The 11,235-nt window shown below is 37.3% G+C and overlaps 1 protein-coding gene across 2 annotated transcripts; it reads right to left on the bottom strand.

Annotated features, from left to right (window-relative positions):
* Positions 1-3,661: 3,661 nt before the first annotated feature.
* LOC131359690 (cytochrome P450 1B1) lies at positions 3,662-6,587 on the bottom strand. Of its 2 annotated transcripts, none has more exons than XM_058399733.1 (2): positions 6,429-6,587; positions 3,662-6,298 (listed from the first exon to the last, which is right to left on the bottom strand). In XM_058399733.1, exon 2 carries the CDS (start codon positions 6,287-6,289, stop codon positions 4,709-4,711), a length of 1,581 nt encoding a protein of 526 aa, XP_058255716.1. In that variant the 5' UTR covers positions 6,290-6,298; positions 6,429-6,587; the 3' UTR covers positions 3,662-4,708. The 2 variants fall into 2 exon arrangements, with proteins under 2 accessions (XP_058255716.1, XP_058255717.1); XM_058399734.1 differs by having other exon boundaries at positions 3,662-6,317; positions 6,429-6,584.
* Between the last annotated feature and the right edge of the window lie 4,648 nt (positions 6,588-11,235).

Genomic DNA, 11,235 nt, shown 5'->3' with positions numbered 1-11,235 from the left:
GTTTACTGGAGTATGTTTACCTTACTCTTTATTTACCACTCTCTTTGCCAAGAAGCGTTCAATGTTCTTGAAACATGCCATGGCTTATAAACAGAAACCCCTTTGTGCACCATTGGCAAGCCCCTTGTTCCTAATAGCTGCCATTGTGACCTTCAAATTATAGTTGTAAACAACAGATTCTTGTTAGGTTAACAATATTTCCAAATGTAAAGTGAAAATGAGGTGTGTGATTAGTAATAGGTTAATTTAGAGATTAATTTGTATGCCCACCCATGGCTATAGTCCAGAGAAGATGCCAGAAGGAAATGTTTAGAAGCACAGTGGCCAGCTCCCTCCATATTTAGTGTTTCAGGACAGAAGCCTGTCTTCAATTGATTTTTACCATTTGGTTTCAGTTGTCTCCTGGTCAAGACCAAATATACAACTTTATTAGTTTGCTTTTGTTTATTCACAGCTTGGAGACGGTTTTCTTTCTTTCTTTCTTTCTTTCTTTCTTTCTTTCTTTCTTTCTTTCTTTCTTTCTTTCTTTCTTTCTTTCTTTCTTTCTTTCTTTTAATTGTATTTTTGTTCTGTAGTCCATAGTGAACATTAGAGGATAAATGTGATGGGTACAGGATTTGGGTAATAGTGCTGAAATCAGACCCAGGCTGAAGAAGCCAGGTGCAGACACTAAGAGTTACATTAGTGGTTTGCGTGTGAGGAATGGGACAGGGGGAAGGAGTAGATCCTTCTCGGTGGATGGTGAGTGTCAGAGATAAATGGTTCTGAGGGTGAGAGATCTAGAGCTTAATTTTAGACACACTCAATTTTTTTGTTTGCATAACTTAATGTATGATATCTCTTGTGGTTTTCTTACCAATACTATACATTTAGCAGCTGGAAAAAAGTAAGTAAATGTAAGTGTGGTGGGAACTTGTACATTTTTGGTCAAAGTGAAAATTGAGTTGGTCTGGGGCCTAGGTGGAAGAGGCATTCAAATAGAAAGACCATCTTTCAAACGAAGGCCTGTATATGAACTTTGCAGATGGGGAAGGCACTTGGGAAGTGACTTTCAGTATGAACTGTATTATAACCCAGAGCTGTGTACTGTCCAGTAAGGAAGAAGGAGCGAGGGAATAACAACATGTTGTCTGTTCTGAATTAGCTGGTGTGAAAACAAGCCTCTCTTTTAGAGCCTCCCTTCTGTATGTAAGCTCTGTGTGTGTGTGTGTGTGTGTTGGGTGGTGTGTTTAGAGAGGTCTGTGGAAATATAAATAAACATATTTTGGATTCATGTTCATATTAAAACTTATTAGTATTTGACAGTTTGTTTATTCTGCTAGAATAAACTGTAACCTATTAATTGGGGGTTAGTAAAAAAAAATACTAGTTGGTTATAAAAAAGGATATGTAAATAATAGTGCTAGGTTTGAATTTAAATAAAGACAAGATTTTAATACTAAAGGCATTCAAACTACATTTTTACAGCTTTATATAATTCATGTTACCATTCTTTATTTCCAACTGAGGTCATTTCAAAACAATAGCTAAGAGACAAATTTATTTCAGCTACTATTCACAATATATGATTTTTAGTGGTTCAGAAGTTTTCATACACTTAGTATTGGTGTTAGAATTTGTTGGCATTGTTGGTTTAACCTCCCACAAGCTTTTCATGATATTTTGATATTTTTGGCTCATTCCTTCTATCACAAATGGGGTAGCTCAGTCTGGTTTGTGGGTCTCTGTGTTCAGGCAAGTTTTTTTTTCTGTTCAGTCCACAGATTTTCTATGGGATTCAAGTCAGGGAAGAGGGACACTTCAATACTTTCACTGTTGTCTTTAAGCCGTTTTGTCATTGTCTTGCTGTAAGTCCCAACTGCAACAAACTTTCTGGCTGTTGTGTATGGCTTCAGTATTTCTACAGAATCCTTTCTCCTTATCAATCCATCTATTTTCTGAAGCATACTAGTTCTTTTTTTTTTTTTTTCCCCGAAAAACACCCCCAAAACATGATGCTTCACAGTTGGGATTGTGTTATCAAGGAGATTAAAAGCCTCACCATTTCCCCTCCATGTAAAGTGTAAAATCTTTCCTAAAGGATGCAGTGCCTATGTGGTCCCAAGATTTTTATTTTTGCTTACAAATGTTTGGCCAGATACCTATGGTACCTTCAGTTGTTTGGAAATTGCTACTAAGGAGGAACTGGTCTTGTGGAGGTCCATATTTTTTCAGTGGTCTTAAGGTCTTGGAGTTGAAAATGACCTATGATGTGAACAAAGTAGATACCCAAACTAACCTGCCAAAAGTAACGTATGGTAACATAAAATGCTTGAGTTGTGAAAAATTGAGATTGAATGTTTAGCTTCAAATGAACACACTGTATGTAATATTTTGGATATCTTTGGTATAATAGTAGATATTTTAAATGCAAATATTTAAGGGCTATTTGTATCCAGAAGTCTAGAAAAATTAAGTACTGTCTTCAAATAAGGAATGGTATGGCACACTGACAATTTTATCAGTCTGCTTCTGAAACATGTTTTGCAAGGCTAGATATTTGGCAGAAAGAGTAACTTTTGATAGAGAGTAGTAGGGACTGAGAAGCTTGAAAGAAACTCAGGCAAGCCCAGTTTCTCTGCACATTCTGTCACAATGGATGATAATCTTTGAATCATATGTTTGTTTATCTGTGCTCTGCCATAAGTCTTTATTCAGGTCTTCGAAGCTTTGAATAATAATCAGGCTTTTCAGTAGGGGTCAAGACATCTAAATTTGAAATCAACGACTGCTCTCAACCTCACATCTCACAAAAGATATTAATTCTACCCAGAAATGTCTTGTCATAGTTTTTCAAAGCAGAGAGCAAATTATGTTAGTGGCAGCAATCGTTGCCTAATGTAAGCGACTGAATTACTGCCTTTCGCAGTTTATTCTTAAAAAATGCATAATTTAGATTCATAGACTTTGTCACAATGTGGCTCACTAAGAAAAAATTAATTTCCTAGTTTGACTGATGGACTGAGGTATCTTTCTTGGTTTTCCTGTTGAATTGCATGTTATGTCCACCAGAGACTGCTTAAAAAAGCAGGCATTTGGATCCCATGGCCAAGTGAAGACCCTGACAGCTGCTTCTTAAAGCGAGGGACCGGATCTGCAGACAGGTCTCTATGCAGAAGAAGAACATGAAGGAGAACACAATAACTGGTCAAACTTGGGCACTCTATTCCTTTATAATACTTTTTTTGCACACTAAATTCTCTCTCTGACAGTGCTATGGATGGTTTTAGATAATGTAATCAAAACTTATTAAATTATTGTATCATATATTTGATCATTTATATTTTTGTATCAATTCATCAGGTTGGAAAAAATTGAAGTGTCTTCCAGCCAAAAAACTGTACTGTCCTTCACTGTTTCAAACAAGAAAACATTCATTTATTCATTTATTCATTCATTCATTCATTCAGTTAGTCAATCAGTCAGTCACTAATCTTCACTAAGATATCAGGTACAACAGTGAAACATCTGAGAAGGCATTCCATATGCTGTATAATGATTGAAATGTTTTGTGTTTTATTATTTTATAATGCATTAAATAAACTGTAACTGAGATTTTTTATAAGTATTTTGAATAGATAAAGTATGAAATGATATAAAAAAAGAAGAAGGCTGTTACACATTGTTTTAAATTGTTCTTTAATTCACATCACAATTAGCTTATTTTCAAATAGTGTAAAGAAATGGGAAAACAACACAAAAATACAAAACAAAAATAAAGTTTTATTTCTTGGATTCAAAACAGCTGAAGGATTTTCTCAATACATGCAATTCATAATTAATGGCATTGCTTGCAGCAGCACTTTAAAAAGTGTTATTACAACATTTTACATTATGAGTAATTTCCTGGAAACCAGTGTGAGTCGGTTGTAATGACAGGTGAAACATAAAAACAGGATTTAGAAGTAAAAGAGTAAATAAGTTCACTTGGCCAAGATCTCTTATGGAACTCTCCATGAGAGCCACAAAAAAAATCATGTTATCCTAGTGATCCAAATCTCACTTACTGCATGGTAATTACTAGATTTTGTTCATAACTTTTTTACTATCTACACATTTTCAAGCTAGTTATTCTTTTAATCTGGATACAGTAGATGGCTTTACATATAAAGTAGATCATTAACGTTTAAAATACCCGAAATACAACAGCTATAATTAATCATAATCCACATTTTATATATGTCTTTATACATAGCTGAGTAAATCATATACATATACAGTATTTTCTTCATACCATAGGAACCAAAAGAGGAACCTCAATCTATCAAGGCAGTTTTATGCAAATCAACAATTCTTAAGTACATATTTTAATGTTGATATGATGTTGACAATAATGCACTGCTTGCTGATAGATTTTTAATATAGCTTATATTTTTTCAACACAGGATGATGAATACACAAACTAAAATGTTATACAAATTTTTAACCATATAGACATGAAGAGATTGTTTTAGTTCCTTTTAACTACCAGATTATACGACATACTTTCTCCATTAATAAAAGATACACCTTGCCGAAAAATGTGTGAATAATCTTTAAATATTAAATATACACCAGAATTTAGTGCCTCTTTATTAATAATCACTGTTATATGTAATATATTTTAAAAAATGTATCAGTCTTTGCTTGCTTTGAGTCATAAAATCTGGCTGGCAAGTCATTCTTTTATTTATGCTGGTGACACAAGGCCAAGGAGTTTCCCTCTGAGTTCGGCTGTAACTGTAAATTTGACAGGCTTCAGGACTAACCCATATGAGCAGTCCATAGTAAGAGTCTGAGAGGGGTTACTCTTGAATGTGCACTGATGAAGCAGAATGGCTAAGAACAAGAAGATCTCTGTCTTGGCAATCTGGTCACCAATACACCTTCTCTTACCTGTGGAGAAGATCATTACACTGTTTGTCAGGTCCTTGTTAAGGGCTCCATTTTCTTCCAGGAACCTTGAAGGATTGAAGATGTGAGGGTCCTGCCACTTCTGTGGGTCATGGTTCACAGACCACTGGTTGATGAATACCACTGTATCTTTAGGGATGTGGAAGCCCTCAATGGTGACATCTGTGGTGGTGGAGTGGGGGATGGTGACAGGCACAAAGCTGGTGTAGCGCATGGTCTCATAGATGAAAGCATCCAGGTAGACCAGGTTGATCTTGTCCTCCATTGAGGGCAGTCTCTCACGGCCAACAACTTTATCAATCTGTTCCTGGAGCTTGGTCTGCATAGCTGGGTACTTTACTAACAGCAGCAACATCCACTGCATAATTGTAGATACAGTGTCCTGCCCTGCTCCAATGAGATCTGTCACAGTTCCCTCCACAAATTCTTTAGATAACATGCTATTCTTTCCATGTTCAATCACACTAATGATTGCATCACTCATATCTCGCGTTACATCAGGATCATATGTGTCTCTGTGCTGGACGACTTTGTCTTTCACATAAGCAAAGAACTCCTTATTGATAGTCTTGAAATTTTGGTAAACGCTTCGCACCGGGTTCGGGAAAGACTGAAGCCAAGGCATGACATCTACTAAGCTCCCAGCACCCACTGTCTCTCCAAATTTATCTACCCGGCCCAGAAGTGCCCTGAACTCTGGGTCATCATGCCCGTAACGTTTCCCAAAGCAGAGAGCACAAATGACGTTAGCAGCAGCGACTTTAAATTCATGTGCCGGATTGAAATAACATCTATCTGCACTAAGCCTGAGAAAGTTCTGAACCATTTCCATGGCCTCTGCCACAATATGTTGTTCAAAAGCCTTCTTGGTCTGGCTGTTTGCAGATGAGAACGCCCTCAAAGTAGATTGAGCTATTCTCCGGTGTGCCTTCCACTGTTCGCTGTAATTGCTGAACGTCATGCTTTTCCCACCTGATATAATTTGAAAGGAGATGAAGTTTGGTCTTCCTGCAAACTCTTTGCTGTGTTGTATCAGAGCTTGTCGTATGGCTGTGTAACCATTCAGCACGACTATGTCATTGCAGCCCAGTCGGATCTGGTAGACATTGCCATACTTCTTTGCAAGCCTGGAGAAGGTAATGTGGGGCATTTGGCCTAGTTGCATGGCATTGCCCACTAGCGGCCATGCAAAGGGCCCTGGCAGCCTTTTCTTGTGAGCAAGGTTGCGGATCCATAGGCAGGTCTCAAGGCAGAAGAGAAAAATGAAGGAAACGATGAGGGCTGGTTGGACTTGTCCACTCCATTCCTTTATAATGCTGCTTCCTTTCATGCCAAACTCACTCTCTGATAATGCCATCTCTTGATTCTGCAGTAAAATTCAAATTCTAATTTGGACAACCAAAAAAATCTAATTTATGTTTCAAAACATGATTCCTCAACAGGCTGTTTAGGTAAGCAATAATTCAAAGAAAATTAAAAAAAAAAAAAAAACTCACAATGGATGAAATCTTTCTCCTTTCTCCTTTTCTCAGTGATAAAAACACTTTAAATGAGTTTTTGTTTTTCAGATGATTCTAAGATATCTTCAATATTCAAGACAATGTCATGAATATGTCTTGTGTTCTGATTTCTAGCCACTGAAATTTAGTCTGGTCAAGTTGGAAACCCAGCGCGTTATATATGCTTCTAACACAGGGGCCGGGCTCGGTGTGGTTCTCTTCACTCCTCCCATACGTCTGGAGAGCTGCTTGAGTTACCTTCGCGCACAAGTAACTCTCAGCACAAGAAAAGAGGATGCGATGCCGAACAGTTAAGTGATGCTGCACGTGGACCGCGTAGGAATATATTAAATGCAAATTTCCATGCATGTGTCCGTACGGATACTTTTAGTTATTTTGCGCAAAACCAGACTGGAACTGGTGGGAGTTCTCCGTACGCATTGCGCACACGGTTTGTTACAGTCCTTGGCATCTTTGAATTGTTCATATTATGCCTGTAAGAAATGTTTACAAATTGTATTCTACCCTAAATATATTCCTCGTACAGATATAAAGACATGAGTGTTGCATTACTTTTTATGGGTGTTTTGTACCGAATAAACATTTTTTATGCTATGCCTGTGTTTTTCACGCGTTATGAACCTCTTACAGGGCTTCGGCAGCCCCCACCTAAGGTGATTATCCGTGAATATCCAGAACAAATAAAAGTTACAGAAACCCCAACACGCTTAGTCTAGTATCCATTTCAAGGACAAAAAAAAAACTTGTGGTGGCATCTAGGGCCGGAGCTGGGAGCTGGGAGCTGGCCGGAGCTGGGTGCGCATTTGTAATGTAATGTCAACAGTTCTAATAGTTTCGGCATTTTAATAGTTGTAAAAACGAATAAAACATGCAATCACTGTAAGAAATTATTCACTGATAATGTCCGGCAATTCGTCATCGGTTTTAATCACTTTTCTGTAGGTATGCATTTCATATTAATCCACCCAGTGCTCGGGTCTGATGAGTATCTAACGATAGTAGTATATCAGCCTTCATATATAGTCTTCATATGCCCTGTATACCTCAAAACATCTCTGTTTTAAAGAATATCTAAAAATAAATATGCCACCACAACAGATATCTTAAGTGGATGCAAAAATATGTTTTAAACTGGTATAATATTGTTTTACAAAGCATTAATGCATAGAATGTTTTGTATAAACTTCAAATGCAGCATCATTCATAACTTCTGGTTTATTTTAAGAAATTTTGATATATTTACTGCTAGTCCACTACAGTAGATATAACCTCTTGGCTAAAAAAATGTTTGCCCTATATGACATAAGATATAAGATTGACACATTATAAAATCCAGAATTTATTTCCCGCTCAAATCACAGCTTTAGCGATTTGATTAACCCAGCTGACAACTTGATCCTGAAGGTGAAACATTTCTTGCCTCATAGCCAGACATGAAATTAGTGTTTCTTGTTCCTCACCAGCTGTGAAGTTTATTTTTGTAGGGAGTTAATGGCTGTAATTGTGGATACTAAAACATTAACACAGTAAGCCAATGAGTTTAGAGGAACAGGGCCATCTAATAATCTTAACAATCACTTACTACCTTGTACCAAAGTAAAATAAAAGGTGTGTGTGTGTGTGTTTGTGTGAAAGACAGAGAGAGAGAGAGAGAGAGAGAGAGAGAGAGAGAGAATTTTTGATATTTATTTTTGAATCTTAAAAGTATTAAGTTTTCAAATATTTAACAGGCCTGTTAAAGAAGGTTATGACAATCAGAGTACCAAATTGTTCATAATGACCATAATGACCATACACCATGCCTCAATTTCCTAGAATCTCTAGGAATGGATCTCAGGTTTGTCACATTACCACATGATTAAGAAGCTCAAAAACCTATTGTAGTCATGTTATTTTATGTGCATGGACACACACATACACACACACACAAACATTTTTAATGGTCACCCATAACCACCTGCCTAATCATGTATGGGTCCCAACTGTGCTGCCAAAACATCCCTGTCCTGTCTAGCCCTGGACTCCACAAAACCTCTGAACCTCTGGTGTGCTGTGCTATCTGGTACAAAAATGTTAGCATTCCTGTAACTTGTAAGGTGGAGACTCCATGAATCGGACAGGTTTGTCCAGCACAGCTCCCAAGTGTACAATCAGATTGAGATCTCGGAAATTTGGATGTCAACACCTTTGTCTTTGTCATATTTCTTAAACCATTCCTAAGTGTGGCAGGGTGCATAGTCCGGCTGCAAGAGGCCACTGCCACTAGGGACTACTATTGTCATGAATAGGTGTATAGTTTAAAGAATCTTTAGGTAGATGGTGTGTGTCAAAATAACATCCATATGAATGCCAGGACCCAAGGTTTCTTGAAGAACATTGCCCAGATTGTCACACTGCCACCACCCACTTGTGTATCCTGGTGACAGCTCTTTCCCAGGTAAGCAGTGTACATGTACCCAGCCATCCACATGATGTAAAGAAAATGTGATTCATTAGACCAGACGACCTTTTTCCACTACTCCATGGTCCAGTTCTGAAGCTCCCATGTCCATTGTAGGTACTATCAGTGGTGGACAGGGGTCAGCAGGAGCACTCTGACCAGTCTGCAGCTACACAGCTCCATACACAGCAAACATTGTGATGCATTGCATGTTCTGACACGTTCTAATATATTATTAAGTACATCAAAAAGTCAGATAAAAACAAAAATAGAATAAAGCTTGGATGTATTTTGTGATAAAGTGTTTCTCTCTAGCAACCCTACCCCATAGCCCAGATATGTGAAGAACATGAAAGATTGTTGTCACATAGAGAGGCTAATCAGTACTTGTCAGATCATTTTTGGAGGGACGTCCTGTTCTTGGTGATGTCACTATGGTGCTCCATGTTACATCTAGTGTGTTCAACAGTGTTCCATGGTACATCTAATATTTTGGAATTTTTTTATACTTGTCTCCTGATTGATACATTTCAACTAGTTACATCTATCTATCTATCTATCTATCTATCTATCTATCTATCTATCTATCTATCTATCTATCTATCTATCTATCTATCTATATATCTATCTATCTATCTATCTATCATCTACAAAGATGAACAGATGTTGCTTCATAAAGTGTTTCCTACTGGCAGAGGTCCCTTTATTTTCTGGGGACTCCTCCAATGTAGCATAACACTCTTCTGCTCCATTCCCACTCAGTGCACACATGGCCTCTTATGTTGCCATTGAGACTAATGAGTGCCAGACGTCCCGTGCGTGAATGTGTGCATATTCATGCATATGTCTGCCATGTGGTTGCCATGTTTGCCTGTGATTATCCCCTGCCGCCTGGCTGTGAACAACGGGTTCTAACCCCAGGCTGACTCTCCTGAGGTAGTGGAAAGGGGAGCTAAAACCTTGATGTGTTCAGACAGGTCGCATGGTGGACACAGCCGGTCCTGCTCTGGAGCTAATTATGGTTTACTAGTCTCATTTCCACTTCCCAGTGAGCTACTGTCAAAAAAGCTGTTTCAATCTTTAATTTAATTTACTTTTACATTTTATCTTTACACAGATAGTCTTCCTTGATGCCATCACTAGCAGAAATGTATAAAAGATGCAGTTCTATACTAATGACACTAAATTTGCACTCCAATTGATGCCACATATGCTGTCATTCAGGTTAACAATCTCTAGCTTTTTTAAAATATATGTAAGATGATGTGTTTACAACTCAACAACAATTGCTAATTAAGCCCACATGTTATAAGATAACTCTCCTGATCCTTATCAGTTTATCAGCTACTTTATTTTTTAGCTAGTCTTACTCAGCTTATGCAGCTAACTCAAGTAGAATGAATAAATATGCAGAAATTAAGAGCAGTGTAAAGCAAGAACTTTCTATATAGTAAAAGCTAGAATATTTTTAAATAGTAAAAGAGAATTTTTGACCTTGCAGCTCCTGGGGTCTGATTTATGAGACAATGCTGCAAAGCATAAAATGTAATTTAAGTTTTTCACACTACTGACCATATGTATGCAGGACCCCTAGTGGTAGAAAAATGTGCAATCATGTATTCATATTGCACACATTGAATTTATGTATACGATAGCTGAAAAGACAACAAATGTAATGGATTTTCACATCACAAATGGTTCTTTCATAATTTTTTTTCCATGCATACATGAACCCCAAGTTCCTAGCTTGACTCTGAGGTTAGGCTTGATTTCTACTTCCACAAGCAGGTCAGAGTAATAGGGGTGTGTAATGGGAGAGCATACATGTAAAAGGATCTCATGCAAAATAATAGAATTTGGAAAGTCGTAAAGAGAAAGAATGGAAAACAAACAAGAGTTCTGTGATTCACAGTAAGAACAACGGATAGCAGATAGCATGGGTGGATTGAAAAAAAAAAACTTGGGATAAAAATGATGATGAAGGACTTGTATGTTCATTCTCAGTGAAAAATATCTGAAGCATTGTTCATTCATCTGTAACAAGTTGTACCAAAAGTAAATTCATTGAAGCACTTCAATTTAATAACTATATTCATTTTCATTTGTACAGTTCTTTGAGCAATGGACATTGATTTTAAAGAAATAGATAGATTCAGGATAGAAATGATAAAGGAAATACTTCTCGGATGACATTACAAAGAAACCTTGAGAGGAACCCGAACTAAGAAGGGAAGGCATGGTCATCATTGTGACACTGGGTGATTATAAATAATTATAAATAATCCCATTACATAACTGTGTACTATATGGTCAAAAAGTGCATTTGCGTAACAAGGAAATGTA

This window comes from Hemibagrus wyckioides, linkage group LG09, assembly GCF_019097595.1.
Source record: "Hemibagrus wyckioides isolate EC202008001 linkage group LG09, SWU_Hwy_1.0, whole genome shotgun sequence".
Taxonomy (NCBI): domain Eukaryota; kingdom Metazoa; phylum Chordata; class Actinopteri; order Siluriformes; family Bagridae; genus Hemibagrus; species Hemibagrus wyckioides.
This window is presented reverse-complemented; position numbering and strand designations above follow the sequence as displayed.

What these genes read in the sequence shown, in the direction of transcription:
- LOC131359690 (XM_058399733.1), bottom strand. Translation starts at nt 6,289, where the DNA reads ATGGCATTATCAGAGAGTGAGTTTGGCATGAAAGGAAGCAGCATTATA.